The 21,735-nt window shown below is 30.7% G+C and overlaps 2 protein-coding genes across 9 annotated transcripts; one reads left to right on the top strand and one right to left on the bottom strand.

Annotated features, from left to right (window-relative positions):
- The first annotated feature begins 263 nt into the window (after positions 1–263).
- Positions 264–4,255, top strand: LOC111305586 (pentatricopeptide repeat-containing protein At1g56690, mitochondrial-like). 3 transcript variants are annotated; one of them, XM_022903251.2, is made up of 4 exons: positions 264–2,659; positions 2,746–2,797; positions 3,462–3,659; positions 3,820–4,255. In XM_022903251.2, the coding sequence occupies exon 1, from the start codon at positions 378–380 to the stop codon at positions 2,616–2,618; it is 2,241 nt and encodes a 746-aa protein (XP_022758986.2). In that variant the 5' UTR covers positions 264–377; the 3' UTR covers positions 2,619–2,659; positions 2,746–2,797; positions 3,462–3,659; positions 3,820–4,255. The 3 variants fall into 3 exon arrangements, with proteins under 3 accessions (XP_022758986.2, XP_022758987.2, XP_089606100.1); XM_089749974.1 differs by lacking the exon at positions 3,820–4,255 and having other exon boundaries at positions 572–634; positions 742–2,659; positions 3,462–3,601; XM_022903252.2 differs by lacking the exon at positions 3,820–4,255 and having other exon boundaries at positions 3,565–3,653.
- Positions 4,047–12,994, bottom strand: LOC111305585 (centromere/kinetochore protein zw10 homolog). Of its 6 annotated transcripts, XM_022903245.2 has the most exons (15): positions 12,295–12,981; positions 12,007–12,144; positions 11,605–11,778; positions 11,170–11,331; positions 9,108–9,341; positions 8,884–9,033; positions 8,471–8,563; positions 7,475–7,621; positions 6,601–6,729; positions 5,607–5,684; positions 5,351–5,509; positions 5,119–5,269; positions 4,832–4,914; positions 4,568–4,674; positions 4,047–4,452 (listed from the first exon to the last, which is right to left on the bottom strand). In XM_022903245.2, exons 1-14 carry the CDS (start codon positions 12,841–12,843, stop codon positions 4,606–4,608), a joined length of 2,316 nt encoding a protein of 771 aa, XP_022758980.2. In that variant the 5' UTR covers positions 12,844–12,981; the 3' UTR covers positions 4,047–4,452; positions 4,568–4,605. The 6 variants fall into 6 exon arrangements, with proteins under 6 accessions (XP_022758980.2, XP_022758982.2, XP_022758979.2 ...); XM_022903247.2 differs by lacking the exon at positions 4,568–4,674 and having other exon boundaries at positions 7,475–7,570; positions 12,295–12,994; XM_022903244.2 differs by lacking the exon at positions 4,568–4,674.
- Positions 12,995–21,735: the final 8,741 nt, after the last annotated feature.

The following is a 21,735-nucleotide window of genomic DNA, read 5'->3' as shown; positions in this document are numbered from 1 at the left end:
GTGATTTTTGATTGACTGATATTGTAATGTAATAAAAAAATTAAATAAACTTTACTCATTATTAAAATTAAAATATTCAATAAAATGAAAACTTTCAATGTTCCCTTAGCTCCCAAGAATCCAATTACCATTTTCTCAAAAAAGAAAAGAAAAAATCTAATTAAATCTTTGTCTTTTTAAGTATTAGAAGAAGAAGTTTCCTTATTTTTGGGAAAAGAACTCTAGCTATAATAATTTTATTTATTGATTTTCTCATGCAACATTTTTGTTTTTAATTACCAACATGAAAATAAAGGTATTTCCAATGGTTGAATGTTTATTCCAAACGCTCCAAAGCCTCAAATTTAGCTAACCCGATTTGATTTTTAGCATGAAAGATGAAACGAAACTTAAAATTAATAGGTGAACAAACAAACCATGTCTTCAATCAAAACACCAAGATTACCCAGTTGGGAAAATCGGGTAACGTCGAAGAAGCCATCAAACTTTTCTCCGAAATGACCCATAAAAACACAGTAACTTACAATTCCATGATTTCTGTCTTTAGTAAAAACGGCAAAATCAACGATTCACGCCAACTGTTCGACAATATGCCTCGTAGAAACCTAGTTTCTTGGAACACAATGATTGCTGGGTACGTGCACCATGACAGAGTTGATGAAGCTTATCGACTGTTCGTTAAAATGCCTATAAGAGACAGATTTTCTTTGACTCTGATGATAACTTGTTTTACACGTATAGGGGAGCTTGAGAAAGCTAGAGAATTGTTTGATTTATTTCCTCATGAGCGTGATGTGGCTTGTTGGAACGTTATGATTGGAGGGTATGGTAAGAAAGGAAGGGTTATAGAAGCTAAGAGATTGTTTGACGAAATGCCGGATAGGAATGTTGCTTCGTGGAATTTGATGTTATCGTGTTATACCCGGAATGGGGAAATGCGTTTGGGGAAAGAGTTTTTTAAGGTAATGGCGATAAAGGATGTTGTTTCATGGAATTTGATGGTTGATGGGTTTATTGAGGTCGGTGATTTGGTTTCTGCTTGGGAGTTTTTTGAGAAGATTCCTTATCCAAATGTTGTGTCTTGGGTTACGATGCTAAGTGGACTTGCGCGAAGGGGTAAGATATTGGAGGCAAGGAGATTATTTGATCAGATGCCGATTAAGAATGTTGTCTCTTGGAATGCTATGATTGGTGCTTATGTCAAGGATTACCAAATTGAGGAGGCTGCTAGGTTGTTTAGGGAGATGCCGAACAGGGATTCAGTCTCATGGACTACAATAATTGATGGTTATGTTCATGTTGGCCAGCTTGATAAGGCAAGGGAATTACTTGATCAAATGCCTTACAAGAATATTGCGGCACAAACTGCAATGCTTGCTGGATACATTAAGAATAAAAGAATGGATGAAGCTTGTCAGGTTTTTAGTGAGATTACTGCCAGAGATATTGTTTGTTGGAACACCATGATTGCAGGGTATGCGCAGATGGGAAGAATGGATAAGGCTCTCAATCTATTCAAGGAAATGGAAAATAAGGACTTGGTAACGTGGAACACCATGATCATTGGTTATGCTCTAACTGGAGAAATGGACAAAGCATTCAAGATATTTGACGAGATGAAGATAAGGAATGTAGTCTCTTGGAATTCTTTGATGACAGGTTTTGTGCAGAATGGCTTATCATTGGATGCATTGAATAGTTTCAAACTGATGGCAAATGAAGGAACAGTGCCTGATCATTCAACTTTTGCATGTGGACTAAGCGCATGCGCCAATCTTGCAGCTTTGCAAGTTGGAAAGCAGATGCACAATATGGTTTTGAAGAGTGGTTATATAAATGACTTGTTTGTAGGGAATGCCTTGATCACCATGTATGCAAAATGTGGAAGGATCTTGTATGCTCAAATCATTTTCAAGCATCTTGATAAAGTTGATGTTATTTCTTGGAATTCTCTGATAACTGGTTATGCCTTAAATGGTCATGGAAAAGAGGCTGTTCAACTCTTTGAACAGATGGTGTTAAAAGGAGTGCTTCCTGATCATATCACCTTCATTGGGGTTTTGTCAGGATGTAGTCACATTGGCCTTGTTGATCAGGGTTTTAAATTGTTTAAATGCATGACTGAAATTTACTCTATAGAACCTTTGGTTGAACACTATGCTTGCATTGTTGATATGTTAGGCCGTGCTGGGATGTTATATGAAGCCTTTGAAGTGGTTAGGGGATTGAAGATGAGGGCAAATGCAGGAATATGGGGTGCATTGCTGGCAGCTTGCAAGACTCATGGGAATTTGAAACTTGGTAAGATTGCTGCTAAGAAGCTTTTGGAATGTGAACCTCATAAAACATCAAACTTTGTCTTGTTGTCAAATATGCAAGCTGAGGCTGGTAGTTGGGATGAGGTTGAGAACATGAGGCTATTGGTGAAAGTGACTAAAGCAGAGAAGCAACCAGGCTGCAGCTGGATTGAAGTTAGAAATCAGATACATTGTTTTCTGTCCAATATGCCAATGTTGCCTGAGACAGCAGAGGTTTACAGCAAATTGAAAGCTTTAACCTCTCAGATAAGAAGCTTAGATTGTGAATCTGACTTAGCATTTCTACTTGATAATTTATGATGGACAGTTTCTCTATTTATTATTTCTTCAGACAATTTAAGGTAAAATTTTCCTCTCTATTAGCTTTTTATATATAAGGCAATACAATTATCTATGTATTCTTCAATCTCTGTGGCTCTCTGTGCAGACTGTCATCACCAGTGGTCCAAGTCATTCCAATTTCCAACTTTAAGTTCATGGTAATCGCTCATCCTTGTTATTGATTAGATTTGACTTAGTCCTGTGAGAAAGTCAATGAAAAAAAAGGGAACTAAATTTAGTTCGTTTTTGGTAACCAAAGAAATAACAATCTTTCTGCAAACAGAAGCAAGAAAACTGTGTTAGCTTTGGTTGAATGAGATGTATCATTTTGTTGGATCACAAAACTGAAGAATTTAGATATTCAACTTGTTTATATTTTATTGTGATTAAAGGTAATGAGTTAATGCTTTAAATTTTGTTACTTGATTTGGATGCTGAAATCCTTTTCGTATATTGTAGCTTGTTTTGCTTGTAAATTATTGTTTTTTGATGTAATTTAAAGGGAATTACTAAGAAAAGGATGGTGTTTATTGATCTGTGTAGAACCTATGGGTTGTAGTAGTTTACTGATGGATTTTCCATCAATGCAATTTTCATTAGTGATTCTGATGGGGTTTAATGTAATGCTTTTCTCTGTCCAAAATGGAAAAAGGTCTCACTGTCGGATATTTTAGCTTACAGCATTAGACTGTTAATTGTCAGCAGGAAAATGGTTTTTTTTTTCCCTTTCTATTGTCCTACGTGTTGATGCTCTTTATATCATGTTCCTAAATCTTGATCTTGTTGCTCAAGTTTTTAATTGCATAAAATACTTCTTTTAAGGTGTTCTACAATTACCGTCCCCCCCGAGTAAAACAAGGCTGCTAAGTAAGAACTTGAAGAGGAAGATTAATTGGTCATGTTGACTATGGGTTTATTTAGCTAGGTGGCAAAATGCGGTCGGAGAGCCTCACTACCACATCGATCCAACCAATTTCCCAAGCTGCGGCGAAGACCAAATATACTTTATGATCTGAAAAGGTAATGATATATTTACTTGGAACCAGAACATTTTCTCTCTTAAAGAAGTCTGTTTCTTCTGCCTTACAATTGACATTTACAACTTCGACTCATAAGCTTTTGCGGTTGATTTTTCTTGTTTGCCTGGTTTAAGTTTCATGTTGTTCATCTTTCTTCTCAGGCAACTCCTTTATGACTGTTTGCAACAAGTTACAACTTGCCACCGCTTCTCCTTTTGGGACAAGGGCTTTTGCAATACGTGAGAAATAAGCTCTGTAATAGAAACTTATGATAGGGTTTTTTTTAAAAAAAGTTTTTTTATTGTAGTTTAAATGGGGTGTGGATTATTTAGTTGTAGTCTCTAACTTGGCATTCAATGTGCCAGGATAGTCCAATTCCTCATGAGGGTGCTAGAATTGCCTTGCGATTGAATGCTCTACAGCAGCATGAAATTACAAATATTGTATAGAGCTAAGAAAACACACTTGCCCAGAACGTGCGCTTGAAAAAAAAAAAAAAGAACAGATATCTAGGCTCGGAACGTGCGTTCGAAATTTTTGATATGTTTTAACAGGGGAATCACCCTCTATGCAATGTAGCAACTCCAATTTAGAGCATATGTCAACCTCAGTATTTTTTTCTCTTCATTAGCCGTTTCGACCCTTTCTGTTTTCCTTCACGGGAAGAGCAGAGTGCAGGTTGGAGTGTGTGACAAAGGAAACTGCAACTTCTACAAACCGACGTTTTCTATCCGCCATAGGCATTCTTTTCTCAATGCTGAATCAGCGAATATAGCTCTGATGAAATCTTTCAACTACAAACAGTTAAAAAGAGGTTATAAATACACTGAACTATTAATCTAAACCATCAAGGGTTATCATAAGAGTGTATCAAACAATTTCATTGTTGAATGTCGCTCAATATTGCACCTTGCCTTGTTCCATTAATAGGACGCTAAGTGGAAAGGTCAAAAGGATGGCAGGGTATCAGATATAATAGTTAAATTTTGCTGAATACCATGTGCAAGCTGCATGTTCTGATCATGATTTGCATCACAAAATAAATAATAAAACTATAAGAAGCAAATCTTTTTAAGAATATTGCCATAATTATTGTACAAAATGAAAAATAAAAGAATTGCAAAACATTAAGCTCAAGAGAATCACAAATCAAGTGCCACAGTTAAATCATACCTCTACTATTGTAAAACCACAGCTTAGAAGCTCTCCACTTTCCCATGCAGACGTGATGGATTTTAAAGGCATATCTAACAATTCTGGAATATACAAAAATGAAAAACAATTAGGAGAAGCCGCATTTAAGCATATAATTGTCCTAAATTGGGAACATAAGAAGCCACGATACTACCATAACCTCTACCCAGCTCTTAACCCTAAAATAGCACCCAAGGCCATCCATTGTTTGGCAAGAAATCAAGTATCTACAGCAGTCAAGAGTTAAGGGTATGGGAAAAACATGCCTGCTAGTTTGCGAATTTTACGTAAAGATGGTATAAGGTCATCTACAGGACGCCTTGAGTCTTCTTCTGACTTCCCTTTTGAATTGACGACAATTAGAGACTTCAATAAAGAAGATAGGTTGTCCATCATTAAATGGATTAGTCTTTGGAGCTGTTCAACAAGTCAATGGATAAGATATGACTTAAATATGTAAAAGCTATGAAGACTACAATAAAGAGCAATCGATCAGACCTGTAATGTTTCTTCTGCTGCCAGATCATCAAGCAAAAGTATGTCTTTTGTGATTCTAGCGAAGACTGATTCTAGAACCATGCACATACTTCTCTTATAAGTTGAAGGCAGTAAGAGTGGCTCCCATATAATATGTACTTTCTCGAGAACAAAAACAACCTGATAATCAACTATTCAGTTTCACTGTCTGCGATGCAAGAGAAAGGCAGAGAAAAATGATGGCAGGGAGTATAACAACAAAACAAATCAACACTACCTGATCTATGCTGAATTTTGCAGATTCATATTGTTGCATTTGATGGGTATTTTGAAATCCATCAGCACCATCTATAGCCTAACAAATAGAAATATTAGCAAAAAGTCATTCACAAAGGCAAATGATACAGAAAATTGGGATTATCACATGAAAACTGCCACAGATTTATCTGAGTAATAATTCAACCATTATTCTTCAGTTAGGTCAATCATAATGTTTGAACTCTTTCCAGCTTTATTCAATGTAGCAATAAATTTAAAATGTCTATGCCACACCCATACTCTATTTTTAAACATACAAACATCTAACATAACAAAAAATTAACACCCCAATACTGGTGTCAATAAACAAAATCGATTCTCAAAATAAAAACAAATTAAAAAATCAAAATAGTTCAAAGCATAAAAAAAAAGGCAAGAGAATTTGAGTTTTAATGAGATGAAAATTTTAAAAAAGAAAGTTATTTGATGGGTATTTCAATATTTTAAGACCGAAAAAAAAGCAAGCAGGCTGCGTGCAAGAGCTGCTGGCATTGGTATGGTGACTAATCTGCCTACGTTAAGAGTTTTTATCCAAATATGCAAACAGGAAAAAGAAAACAAAAAACTGATGACCAGCCTTTTAATTGAACAATTTAAACTGTGACCTTGTAATGGAATAGAAACTTTAATTTGAGTTGTAACAAGGGGAGGTCTGGACATCCTGCCAAGGACCAACAGACTTGGGCATTGGGCCTCAATTTGTATGTTTTTATTTAATTTTAAGTTTAAACTATATTTAAAAATATTTTTAATATTTTTAATCATAAATATAAAATAAATGGGCGGCCAGAGCACAAGCTTAAGTTTTTGAAGATTTAACTGGGCCCAGCCTATAGGCACCTCCAGTTGAAGTCTAAACAAGACTAAACTACCATAGACTTTATGTAGTTATCGTCAAGATTTTCAGGCAAATATCAAATCCAAATCCAAATTGACACATATAGGCAACCCACCTCTCTCAAATTATAAACAACAATCTGGATTTGCCTCTGCAATATTTCTTCAGCCATGAGATGAAATCTTGGAGCCATATCAGCAAATACAGCATATTCCTTGATGGAATCTGGAAAGTCTGTGCGGTACTGAATGAAGGTATCAAATACATTAGTTAACATCAAAAGGTAAAATAAAATAATAGAAGGGTACAGGCACTTTAGATAAAACAATAAAATAATAGCAAATCAGCATCTATTTCATTATTAGGAGCAAAGTAGTAAAAAGGCTAAAATATAAAATAACTCCATGTACTAAATTAAATTTATTACACAAGTCCCTATCCTTTTATTGCAATCAATTGAGCCCCATATCACTTATTTACAATTAATTGAACCCTTATTTGAATGTAAACTTTAACCTCATTAACTCTTTTGTTGAGATAGAACTACCACATGGGAAAAAAGATGTTGAATATCACGTGGCATTTTAGGCATGTGTTAAAATTAAAAAGATTCTTTTATATATTTTTTATTTTGACACATACCTTGGAAATGATCATTTTTTTTTGTTTTGGCACATGCCAAGAAAATGCCACAAGGTTTTATTTATTCCACATCATTCATGCCACATAAAAATTCTATCCTAGCTGGAAAAAGGAATAAACAGTGTTAAAATTTCCATCCAGATAAGAGCTCAATAAATTGTAGATTGGCTCAATTGATTGCCATAGAATAGAGGCTCATGTGATATTTGAATTACTTTCAAGGACTTATTTTGTGTTTTAGCCTAGTTCTAGTTGCAGATTTCCATCTATGATATATCCAAATAATGTACATGTGCATTTCATTTTGTTTCTTTCTTTTTTCAAGCAGGTTTCTACACTCTACATACCTCAAATGCAAGCCCAAGTATCTCTTGAGATAAGTAAAGACAATCGTTGTGCATGAGAGTAGCAACCTGGTTGATACCATCCAGCTGCCTTTCTAGCTTTACAAGCCAAAAATAAAGGTTACCAACATAGTTGTGATGCACAAAAACCTGCAATGCAACATCCATATGCAATATACCTGGCTCATACAGCTCTCAATGAAAAGAACAATGATGGAAAGTGAGCGATCAAATATGCAACAAGAACCTTCACTATATTTGTTTCAGTGCCAGACAAGATTTGTGAATTTAAGGTCAAAATTACAAGATGCATGTAATTAACCTAAACCACAACCAACTCATTGGACGCCTAAGGGAAGACTGGGAATCTCATAAACTAATAGATTCTTTGCTTCAAGATTGAGAATATTATTGTTTGTTTAGAAGTATGAAGCTTGTTCACTTTAAAAGGAAACAAAGAATCTTATCAAGCAAATCATGTGAGAGAGATTTCAGGAACCCAACATAATTGAAATATCAAGAATGCCCAAACATAGGCTAGGTGATATATAGTTGACAGATAATGATGCTTCATAATGCTTAACATGGCAAGCAATTTTAAGACAAACTAATCAGAATTAAACATTCCCATACAAGAAGTGCATAAGAAACTTTTTAAGTTTTTGATTGAAGGAACATAAAAGGCACATAAATAAAATGGGTATTACATTTCAGTTGTGACTCCAAACTTCTGGTGTTTAGCATAATCATATATATATATATATATATATATATATTTATGCACAAATAAAAACTTTGGTTGCTCAGAATGCTGTTTACCCTGAATGCATGTGCATGCACATAGGCCTACATTGACGTTGAGAGTGTGCACATCCAGGAAGCACACACTGCCATGTACATGAACACACAAGTATCCAAGAAATCATGATCAGGTATCTTGATGAATTGTAACGTATAAGGTGAAGTTTAATCTAACTACACCATCTCAAATTGACAAACCTTGACAGGGATGATAGCTTCATAAAGAAGTATAGCATCTCTGGCAGCATGATAGAATTCCAAAGCAACTCTTGTGGATGACAAGCAAACATCCTGCAAGGTGTTGTGATAGATACAATCATGTTCTGAACTTTACACGCACAAGCCATGCCAACAGAAATGAAAAATGCATAGGATGCACAAGCGACAGATAATTTCAGTTAATTTAAATGAAATTCATACTTTAGAGACGGCATTTACCAAGAAAACTAGATTGAATTATAAAGACTTAGAAGTAACAGTAAGCTTTCACATAATTTTTAATATGTAAGAATATTAGGTCAACATGATGGGAATCAGGACTTCCAAGTTGCAATGGATAAGAAATTGCCTCAGGGCATTTCAAGAAGAAAACAGGAAAATTAGTGGTTCACCTGAAGTGTCTGATGCACTAGCTCCATCAGTTGGGAGGCTGCTTTTGATACCACACATCTCTCAGATGAAAAAAGCAAATCAACAACTTGTTTGGAAGAATTTATAGCCATTCCATCATTCTTCAATAAAGGGCCTTTGGAAGTGTACTCCTAAAGAAAATTTCATTAATTAAAACCAATAAAGCAAAGCCACAAGCCCATAAGTTTAACTGTTAGAAACTCACTTTAGGAACAGAGAAATCACACTGCAGGAGTAAATTTCTAGCTTTTCCCAAGATTTCTGTTTTCTTCCTGAATGCAAAGTGAACTTCAACATTTTCAGCAAAATTGCTCAACTTTTCATCTTTGTTATTGGACACCGATATGAACATCATTTCCTTTAAAGCAATCTCAAATTCTGATGTACATTTGATTATCTTCTGAAAGTCAGCAAGTTTTGAGGCATCTTCAGGGACAACCTAAAGCAAGATTCACATGTCAATTTATTACTAAGTAAATAAGGAAATAAATCCAGATGCTCCTTTACAGAATAAAAATACTGTGCTATCAAACTACCATAAACAAACAAATAAGTCCTATTGACACTGCACAAAGTTCCATCTAATATGCCTTTTGATTTTAGCATTCACCAAAATACTAAATACCTTTAATATTGGAATCAATAGTAACATAACATTTGGTACTGAAAAGATTAAAATATACTACTTTTCAAAAAAAAAAAAAAAAAAAACTACTCAGAAATGCAATCAAGGAATAAATAAATAAAATCAACCCTATTTCCCTCGTTTTTTTGCTTCCAAAAACAAGAAGGAAAAGTAGGTAAGCAGCCACTCTGTGAAAGAAAATTTCATGCACCATTCCAAGGTCAACCATTTTGCAAATACATTCAAAGTGGTTCCCATTTAATTCTATTTAAATATTCATAATATCTTGAAATCCAAAAGTTAAATAAACCAATTTTCTGCAGAAAAACTGCTTTAGGACTCAGTGGAGAACAATAACTAGTTACTGACTAGACAGGCAAAAATAGATGTTCTAGAAAAGAAAGATAATAAGTTTGCATGGTGTTCCAAAATAGCCACACATAGAAAGGTTGCAAAGTCTGAAGAAATCAATCATTACAATAACAGGAACCAAGGCAGTTCAAGACAGTGGCAAAGCAAGATGAAGCACAAATAGCCTTCTATTTATCTTTTTATTTATTTCTTTATTGCTTTGTTTTAAAGCTAGTTATGCCCTAAAAAGGAGAATGAACTCAGCCTGCCAATAGAACAAAAAGATATTTGAGCTTCCCAAGGTCTGAATGTGTAACACCATGCAATAGAAGATAGCCCTGTAACAAGGATTACTCCACAGCTCAACGCTTCCATCAAAACATAATTGAGTATATTTATACACCTTTACCAATAATTTAATTACGCACTTCTTAAGGCATTAATCCCAAGTCTCCAATGAATTTTGTAAAACTACTTATTTGAGATAAAGTTAAAATGCATAAAACAAAGTTGGGAAACTAAAGGCAACAAACAATCAATAAAAGAGAGGTTAAACAGATTACTTATGCTAGGGCTATAGCAGTATTTAAACCCTGATATTTGAGTACAGATAAACCCTGATCCCATCTAGTATTAGCCATTCAAACTCTTTTGCTAGACAAATGACTACGTACAACCCAGCAACACAACAACCCACCATAAAACTAAAATGAAATAAGAAGAAATATATACAAACAAATCATGCAAACATCTAGGATGTCCTCAAGGAAAAGATTTCATTCATGACTACCTTTGATTGTACCTTTTGAGCCTAATACTAAATATTAGCATATAATCTCTTCAAGGCACAAATTAATGCCTACACAACTAGCAATGCTTAAATTCTTAAAGGCAGAATCAGAAGATGTGTTAGCAGCTAATTCAAAGGTCATACTACTTGAGTACTTTGAGAAGTAACCCTAATAAAGCATCTCCACTTTGTTCGCAATACTAGCAAACTTCATGCTCCAAATAAAGCACACATATTATGTTATTAGTGGTTATATGTTTACAACTTTTATATAGAGTGACATGGATTCTCTGTATGCCTGCTTAATATTAAGATTAAGGCATAAATCTAAAGATGCCAATGGAACAATAACTTATTTGCTATACAAATATTACAGAAATCAATTACCGGACACCTATTCATAAACATTCAGCATTCTACAGTGATGTGATGATGTTAAGGGCAAGTAAAGTAGAAGAGAAAGAATTATTAGTTTTGAAGTCAAGCATTAGAAAAACAAACCTTGGAGAGAAAGTTGGAGATAATAAGATCCGAGATCCTTGGCCAAGTTAACCTTCCAAAAGAATGAATCCATGAACCATTTTCAAAGCATATATGCTTGAAAATAAACCTGATAACCTGAATAACTCTAGCATAGATAGCATCACCGTCCACATCTACAATCTGAACGTTAGAGAGAAGATGTCTCACACCACAGCCCATAAATTCCTTTCAAGCAAAACTTTTAACAATGACAATTTAGAAGATGCTCTTCCCATCTAATATGATCCATGTTAAAAAAAATGTCCGTCCATGAAGAAAACGGGAAGTAATAAAATTTCAATGTTCCAATGGACACTTCAGCTTGCTTTATTTACTGAATTTATGTCCTAAATTAATTAAACCAAGTGTAGCAACCAGCAACCAAGATTTAGATTATCTGTAGGCAGCAGTTACCTTGAGATCTTGTGAAGGTAATATCTTCAGTACAGCTTCTGTAATTCCTTCAGAACCTTGATTTACATCTTCTACAAATATTACAGGCGATTGATAGTTTACAGCTTCAGTGATGACATGCTTGATTATCAAGTCAGCTGCTTTAGCAAGACTATAATCCAATACTCCAGCAACCTAAAAATAACATGTCACATCGTCATTACATATTTAACCTTCAACATATCAGGATTAATTGACCACCCAACAACATAGACACAACTAATAGTAGAGCAAAATTTCATAATTATCTAATTACTTCATTATATCACCCATCATAGAAACAAAATAATTAAAACTTGACACCATATATAAGACTTAGTTGATCCATTCTATGAGCAAAACGAAAAGCTAATAACAACTTACATCCATTGCTTCCAAAATTGTATGAAGTTCAATCCCGTCCATTTCATCAACACATAATCTGTATTTCACTCGAATTGTTCTAGAATCCTGCTCGAACTGAACCGCATAGTCCATGAACTTGGCAAGCAACTCTTGCATCTACAAACCCAAATCCAATTCCTCTAAAAAAACAAATCACCACTAAAATGAATAATACCAAAACAATGATATTAAAATATTAAACCTTAAAAATTAATCTATTTCTCTCTTAGTTTTCTCTATTTCCTCAGTAACCAAACAGAATCATACCTCATCGAATAAATCCGCCCATTGTTTCCTCAATAAACCATATACGATAGGCTCTCCTTCTTCTTCATCGCCAATCCTCAAAGCCTCCTTCAACTCCTTAACTTCCGCAGCGGCGAATCCAAACCGTCCATTCCTCAACGCCGATCTCGCGCCTTCCAATCTCTCGCAAATCCCAACAATTACCCTCAACAACCCTAAAATCTCCCTCTTTTCCCTAGCCTCCTTCGTTTTCCTCCCAATCTCATCAACCAACTTACGGATCTCACCACCGATCGGAGGATCGGAGACTAACGAGAGAATATTGGAGAGGTTGTCAGAGATTTCGTTAGTCTTGAGAACAATATCGTTGCACTGAGAGAAGAGAGAGGCAAAATCGTTGTGATGAGAAAGGAGGTAAGAACGCACTTTCGATTTGATGTGAAGAGAGTGCGATTCGAGGCGGTTGATGAGGAGGCGGAGATCGGGTGCGGAAAGTGGCGTCGAAGGGTCGGAGAGGTCGTGCCCAGATAGGAGATCGCGGACGTTGATTCGGTCCAAAAGTGGGTCCATTCCGGAGGATCTAACGGTTGTGCTAGGGTGACCGGAGATGGTTTTAAAGGTTGGTTTTGTAAGAGAAAACTGAAGCCTTTTGGTTTTGCGGAGGGTGGAGTGTCGAGTGGAGGTTTAAGGCTGCCGGAGCTAACGTGCGCCAATCGGGGTTGGTTTTTGTTATTGGGCTTCAATTTGGGGTTTAAGACAGATTTGGGCTAATTTCTATTTGCAACTTTGCCTTGTTCTTGAATCTTGACCTTGTTGCTGTCGTTGGGTTTTTCTTTTTTTTTAATCGAGTTTTGAGGTCATCGTTTTCGGCTAAAGTAACGTGGTTTAATTATAATTATAAACTTTATTAAAAATTAAATTATTAATAAAAGTAACTTTATTCGATTAAATTATATAAAACAAAATTTATATATTATTAATTTAAATTTTGTGATTGTGATTAAGCCACGCCAAAGTTTTTTGTAGCACCTTTGAAACCAAATCCACGGCATCAAAACTCCCATTTATCGTATCGAGATTTATCTCAGCTATATATTTATCTTTCTTATCCTAATTCTTTGAATTATTTCAAAATTATTTTCTGATTTACAAACATTTATTATCATCTTTTTTTTTTTATTGCCATGAAAGCTTTGTATTGTTTAATTTGATTTTAAATAGTGAACTTCCCTTTAAAAGAACTCTTGTCATTCCTTTAAACATATTAAACGTGTGACAAATGCAATTGTGAGCTTCATTTCATCATTATGGGAAAGAATTTGACGCAATGATCCTCTTAATACTGGTGAGCAAAGTTTAATTTTAATTTAATTATAAGGAAAAAAAAGGGTGATTATACATTTCTTATTTGGTTGAACACATACCAATATTATCAATGAAAAAGTAAATTTTTTTAAAAAAATTTCTTACGTTGATCTATTTAAATTTTAATTAAAAAATTAAAGTGAAGGGGGAGGGGGGAAACAAATAAAATTTTCATCCATTTTTACAAGTTAAATTATATAATTAGTCATTTAACTTATAGTCATCATATTTTTTAAAATGCTCATTAAATTATTAAAATTTGAGTAAGTACATCTAATTGTTAGCTAGACCGGGTAATTCATGTTTTTATATCCTTTTTCATATTGTATTTGATACGTATAATAATACGAATTATTAAAATATAAATATGATACGAATTATAAAACGTGTTTAAATCATAAATACAAACACGATATGTTTATTATTTGTATTATAAGCGATACGATATGATTAACATGTATATAATTAATTCGTTTAAATATAATATGAATAAATATAAATAACACAAATGACATTGATTTATATGAATAAACATAATATACATGAATAATACTATAAATACAAGCCAAACTTCAGCTTTAGAGTATTCAAAATACAAATGAAACACAAATACATACAACATGTCATTAAACTTCAAACTTCAAACATTATATATAATTCAACACATACTACCCTACTAACTTCAAAGTACTCAAAGTACAATAATAATTTAAAAGCTATTCAATGAGTCAACACGACTCAACAAAATTAACTTGAGATAAAGTAGAACAATTTACTAAAGAAAAATCATCTTTACTAAGATCCAAGTTAATGACGTCATCTATCATCTCATCTAAGCTCTTATCAGTAATTTTTTTAAATAACCAAATTTTACAACAAACTAATAGTCTCCACAATTTCTAACTTAAGCTACGATATTGGTCGAGAACCTTATCATCAACACTAAAAATAAATTCAGATGCTACTGTGGAAACATGAATACTCATGATATCTTGTGCCATACCAGTAAGCTCAGGATACCGAAATTGATTTTGCTTCCAAAATTGCAAAATATCAAACTCTTATGTCTTATCAAGCCTTTGTTCTTCTAAATATAGCTCTAATTGAGATTTTCTTACAGTAATAACATTCTCAATGTCAAAAGTGTCAAATTCCTAATTAAAAAATTCAAATATATATGAATTTACAACAAAACATTACAAAATAATAAAATAATAAAAAATTAAACTTTAAAATAAGTGAATTACCTCTCAAACATCCTTTTTACGTGAACTTTTAACTATGCTAAATCCCTCATCAATAGTTTACTCATTAGAATTATTAGAAATAACTAATGATGAACTACATAGAAACCTTGATAGCATCAGCATATTCATCATAAAGAGAAAATATATTATTTATGACTGTTTTGAACTTTATAGAATCATTCCCATAAAGCTTTTTATAATTCCAATACACAAACTATTATTTATAACGAGAATCCAATATCATAACTATAGCTAAAATTAAACTAAATTTATACCTATACTTCTCAAACTTATAAAACATCATTAAAGCCATCTTTTTAAACTGTACATCATTTTCATTAATGTGATCATTCAAGGTCAAGCATGCCTAATGGACTGAAGGGAAAAATAAATTGACAGTAAGGTATTTGTTCCAAAAAACACACAAGTAATGTCATAAAAAGCACTTTAGAATTGACTCAATCTTTCATTTTTATCCCACTTGGATTTAGATGAAAAATTCTTATAATTTGAGTCATTGATTTCCAAATGAGAGAAAGTCATACGAAAGTAAAAGGCACTTTGAAGCATGAGATGTGTGGAGTTCTACCTAATTGGAATATTTTGTCTTAATCCTCTATTTGCATTTAAACTAAATAGGTTCACACATTTCAAAGATTTTTGCTTTTTAACTTTAGACCCTTTCATACACTTAATACTTTTTCTCATTTTTTTTAACTCATCAACCTCTTTCAAGCCATTTTAGACTATTAAATTCAGAATATGAGTAGACTCGATAATTTTAGACACGAACAATGATACAATACGAAAACGTCATGAAAAAAATTGTATGTGTTTTGAAAAAATATGTTTTATATTTATTTGTGTCAACACGAATTTCAACACTACACAATTCGTGTCTTATACATATTGATACGTCTAAACACGTGTAAGACATGAAAAAAATGTTTAAAGAAAATATGTCATACGAATACACGTTTAATACGTGACATGATATGAAAATATATTTAACACATTTTTTATATTTATTTTAAATTAATATAAACATATAAATTTATTTTAATTTTTAACGTCTAAACACGTGTAAGACATGAAAAAAATGTTTAAAGAAAATATGTCATACGAATACACGTTTAATACGTGACATGATATGAAAATATATTTAACACATTTTTTATATTTATTTTAAATTAATATAAACATATAAATTTATTTTAATTTTTAATCTTTTAATTATGATAATAAATTTATTTTAATTTTTAATCTTTTAATTATGATACTTAATTAGCTATTTAATATACCATATAAAGATTATTTTAAATATTTAATTATGATACTCATTTAATAACTATTATAAAATTATTTTTCATATTATTAGTATAAATACAATATAAATAATAATATTAGTATGATACATCATTATTTTATTTTTTATGTTTAGTAGTTCATTATTTTGGATTTGGTATTAAAAACTAATATAGTTATGTATACATTTGTCTTAAATGCATATATTAAAAAATATATATTAAAGTTAAATATATATATATATATATTAGTAATGTATATATTAAAATTTAAATATATATATATGTTAAATGCATGTCAAATGGGTCTCAATTTATACTTTTTAAATATGCAAGTATTTTTTATATTAGTAATGTATACATTACATATATAAATCTCAACATATTAAAGATATATTATTCTTTGTAACTTTTTATAATAAGATTCAAAAATAATTTTTTATTAAAAAAATAATTTAGAATGATAATACACATTTAATTATTAATAACAAATAACATCTAACAACTAACAATATGGTCATTGATCAAGCAAAGTAAATCCAAATCACATAAATACATAATAATATATTATAGTGATAATAAATAATATTTATAATGATAAGAAACTATCTGATAATCTTAATAACATGAATGATGATATGTGATTATTTTCAATTGTAAGAGTTAAAATAAGATATTATACATTTGAAATTAAAAATAATACATATTCTAAATAATATGTGTAATGCTAAAAAATTATATAATTTATTCTATACTACATGATACGACATTATTAAAAGGTAACTTATAAGTTATTACTATAAATATACATCTCAATCACCTATTTTAAATACTTTATTCTAAATCACATGACAAAAGATTTTATATTTGAAATTAAAAATAACATATTTATTTTAAATAGCATTTATAGTGATAAAAGATTATATAATTTATATTTCTATATCACTTGATAAAGTATTAATATAATATAATGTATATACTCATCTTAATGACTTCTTTTATATATTTTATTCTAAAATCTAAATCGCATCATATGATACCCATATATAATTATAAGAGATTATATAATTTATTTTAAATCATATGTATATGAGTATATTGTATATCTATGATAATTAAAATATGTAATTTATTTTAATCATATTATAGCGTATAAAAAATTATTATAAGTAACATAAATATATTAATTTGACCTTTTAAATATATATTAATTTAATATTTTTTAAGAATTGTAACAAGTCATTAAGAACTTTTACAAATAAATCATCTAATTAAATAATCACTGAAAATATATGATAATATTTATATATTAAAAAAGAAATAATTCTAGTATATATATTAATATTATGTATAAAAAAAACAAAAAAGTAAAAATATAAAAAATAACTTTTGAAATAAACTTTTTTTCTTATATATAAAATATATGATTATTGTATATTCAAAATTTATTCATATTTTTGTTATTTATTTTGAATTAAAAATTACTACAGCTTCTTACTTTCTTACCTAACCAGTTACAAGGTTGATTTTTATTACCCTTAGTATAAAATTACTAAAAAAATTAATCAAACAAAATCTAAATTAAAAAAAAGGCAAGCAACAATCCTAGTTTGAAAATTAAAAGTTATTTCTAGAGTTTTTAATATACCAATCTGCTTTTATTATTTAACAATTAATATGCTTCCATTAAAGGCACAAGTGCGGAAGGTTAACCTTGAAAATATTTTTTCCCGATTTCACTTTCATATTTTCACTATTTCGTTTCAGACTTTCACCTACAACTAGTTAGGTAGACACCAAATAGCAATCTTTTTTTCTCTTTCAACTAGCAAGCTTGGCAGCCACCATTTATCTTTTGCCCACTTTTGCTTCCTTCCTTAGGTAACCACTACTCACATTTTGCCCACCAATCACAGTCAATCAATCTATCGATAGGGTTATTATGTCCCTTCTACAGCATTTTTTTTACCAAAATACTGAGGTAATTTTCAATTCGACTTTTTGTTGTAAAGGTTGATTACATTCTTTAAAGATGGTAGATTATTTTTGTTTAGATCGTAGCAAACACCAATATTACGAGCATTTGCTACATATGATAGATCAACTAACATAAAATATATATGATGCAAACAATAGATAAAATGGAATGAAGAATGAAGATAGAGTTTCAATTTTATGCATGCTTTTACCATATGTTTTAAGCCATATTTGATGCATAATCACAACAAAAAGGTGTTTCTACCCATGGGAGAAAGCAATTGAGTTAATAGCACCAATGTTGAGAAAAACAACTAAGCCAATTTAGGACCCATATTTCTCATTTTTCTTTCTTCACAAATTCAAAACTTAGAAAGTCGAAAGAATTTTCTAAGCTTTTGACAAAGGAATTTTAATTTTACTAACGCTGATCTCATGTGAACATTGTTAAGTTTATATATCCATAAGATTCTTCATTTTTGGGTGCAGTAATAATGTCATGGTATTTACTTGAAAACATGATAAAATGCATTTTAATATACTTCTTTTTTTTTTGGTCAATTGGATAAGCAGTGAAAGAGTAAAGTAAATTAATAGTTATCCTTATATTGATCAACTATGCTGTCATTTTTTTTTTTTTATGATGCACCCATCATTTACTTCATCTTCTAATATGAAAAGAAGAAATTAGCTTTCATTGTACAAATTAATTGAACAATTATAGAGGAATTGGCCTACCACCCTATAATTTTTTTCATCAAAATGGTTTCCAGTTTCGTTAATTCCTAAGAAAATGTTTGAATTGGTTTTTGACTCATACAGTTTTAATATATATTTAACACATAATAAGTATAATTTTAATGTTTTATTGATATAATTTGTAGATAGAATTTGATGATATCAACACTTTATTTCAATCAAATTCTTTTGCTATGAATTTGGTAAAAGATAGTTGTATGGAGATACCAGAACAAGATAAAGTTGACAAAGGAAAAAGCAAAGGAAAGTGTAAAATAACTAATAAACTGGCTTCGGATGTTTGGAAAGTCTTTAAAATTTACTTGAGAAAACAGTCAATCGTGTTAAAACAGTAAAGTGCAAGTATTACGGTAAAGTTAAGAACCATAATTCTAGATATGGGAATAGTAATCTCATATGTCATATGAATAATTATGTTAGGAGAGGCACGCATGAAGTAGGCCAAATGATACTTTCTAAAAATTATAGGTTTATGATAGTGAGATTTTGTAAATATGATTTTTAAAAAATTTGTAAAAAATTAATTACTGCAATGGTTATGTATAATCTACCCTTGTTATTTATGAAGTATAGTGGTATTAGGGATTTATTTTCTTATTTGTATGATAATGTGACTTTAATATCTAAGGACATTCCAAAGTCTAATATCATAAAAATGATTTAAAAAAAAGTTGAAACAATTGTTGTAGGAAACACCTGATAGGATTTGTTTGACTTTTGATTTATGACCTTCTATCAATATTTATAGGCATATATATGTTAATGCTCATTTTATTGACCATGATTAGAATTTATAAAAAAGAATCTTGAATTGTTCTTTTATGCCACCTCCATACAATTGTGTTACATTTAATGAAAAAGTGTATTCGTTAATAGTTGAGTGGGAAATAAAAAATAAATTGTTCTCTGTGATATTGGATAATGCTTCTGCTAATGATACTTTTATTGATTTGTTAAAATTACAATTAAATGTATGAAAAGCACTTATAGGAAATGGTTAATTTTTCATCTAAAATGTTGTGCTTATATTATGAATTTGATAGTCCAAAATGGCTTGAAAGTGGTTGATGAATCTATAAAAAAAGTAAAGAAAAGTATTACGTATGTGTGAACCTACTTAGTTTAAATGCAAAGAGAAGAGTAAGACAAGATGTTTCAACTAGGTGGAACTCCACACATCTCATGTGCTTCAAAGTGCCATTTACTTTTACATAACTTTCTCTCACATAGAAATTAGTGATTAAAATTATAAGAATTATCCATCTAAATCTGAATGGGATAAAATTTGAAAACTAAGCCAATTATTAAGTGTTTTTTATGACATTACTTATGTTTTTGGAACACAATACCTTACTGCCAATTTATTCTTTCTTTTAATTTTTTAGGCACGTTTGATCTTGAATGAAAAAAGATGACTTTAATGATGTTTGATAAGTTTGAAAAGTATTGGTCTAAATTTAGTTTGATTTTAGCTATAGCTATGATATTGGATCCTTATTACAAGCTACAGTTTATGTATTAAGTTATAAAAAGCTTAGAGTTCAAATAGTCAAAAATAATCTTTTTTCTCTTTATGATGAATATGTTGATGCTGTCAAGGCTTCTATTTATAGTTCATCCTTAGTTATTTCTAATAATTCTAATGATCAAATTGTTGATGAAAGATCTAACATAGCTACAAGTTCACGTAAAAAAGATGTTTGGAAGGTAATTCTCTTATTTTAAACTTTAATTTTTTATTACTTTTTGATTTTTTGTAATGTTTTGTTGTAAATTATGAAACATTTGAATATTTTAATAAGGAGTTTTGATACTTTTGACATTGAAAATGGTGTTAATGTAAAAAAAAATTAATTAGAGCTATTTTTGGAAAAACAAATGCTTAATAGGACATAAGAGTTGGATATTTTATAATTTTGGAAGCAAAACCAATTTTGGTATCTCGAACTTGTTGTCATGTCTTGAGCATTCCTGTTTTCGCAATAGCATTTGAATTTGGTTTTAGTGATGGTGGTAAGATTCAAGATCAATATTATAGTCTACTTAAGCCAAAAATTGTAGAGGCTATTGTTTGTTGTAAGGACTGGTTATTTGAAGAAATTGTTAATAAGAGCTTAGATGAGATGATAAATGGTGTCATTAACTTAGATCTTAACAAATAAAGTTTTTCTTCAATAAATTATTCTACTTTATCTCAAGTTAATTCTGTTGAGTTATGTTGACTCATTGAATAACTTTTAAATTATTATTGTATTTTAAGTACTCTGAAGCTAGTAGGTTGGTATGTGTTGAATTGGATATAATATTTGAAGTTTGATAATATGTTGTATTTGTACGTGTTTAACTTGTATTTTGTATTTTGAATACTCTGAAGCTGAAGTTTGGTTTATATTTACAATGTTATTCGTGTATATCGTGTTTATTCATGTAAATCATAGTTATTCATATTTATTCGTGTTATGTTTAAACAGACTAATTATATACATGTTAGTTATATCATGTCGCATGTAACTCAAATAATAAACGTGTCTTGTTCATGTTTAAGATTTAAACATGTTTTATAATTTGTGTCATGTCATGTTCTTGTTTTAATAATTCGTGTTATTACACATGTCAAACATGACATGAAAACACGAATTGCTAAATTTAAATATGAGCACAACATCTTAGATGAAAAAATTAACCATTTCTTATTAGTATTTTTTGTACATTCAATTGTAATTTCAACAAATCAACAAAAATATCATTAGCAAAAGCATTATCCAATGTTACAAAGAATAATTTATTTTCTATTTCCCATTCAGCCATCA

The sequence above is a fragment of the Durio zibethinus genome, chromosome 21, assembly GCF_047325235.1.
Source record: "Durio zibethinus cultivar Kanyao isolate XHJ-2024 chromosome 21, ASM4732523v1, whole genome shotgun sequence".
In the NCBI taxonomy this organism is placed as follows: Eukaryota; Viridiplantae; Streptophyta; class Magnoliopsida; order Malvales; family Malvaceae; genus Durio; species Durio zibethinus.
The sequence above is the reverse complement of the archived record's forward strand: the minus strand, read 5'-3'. Positions and strand labels throughout refer to the sequence as shown.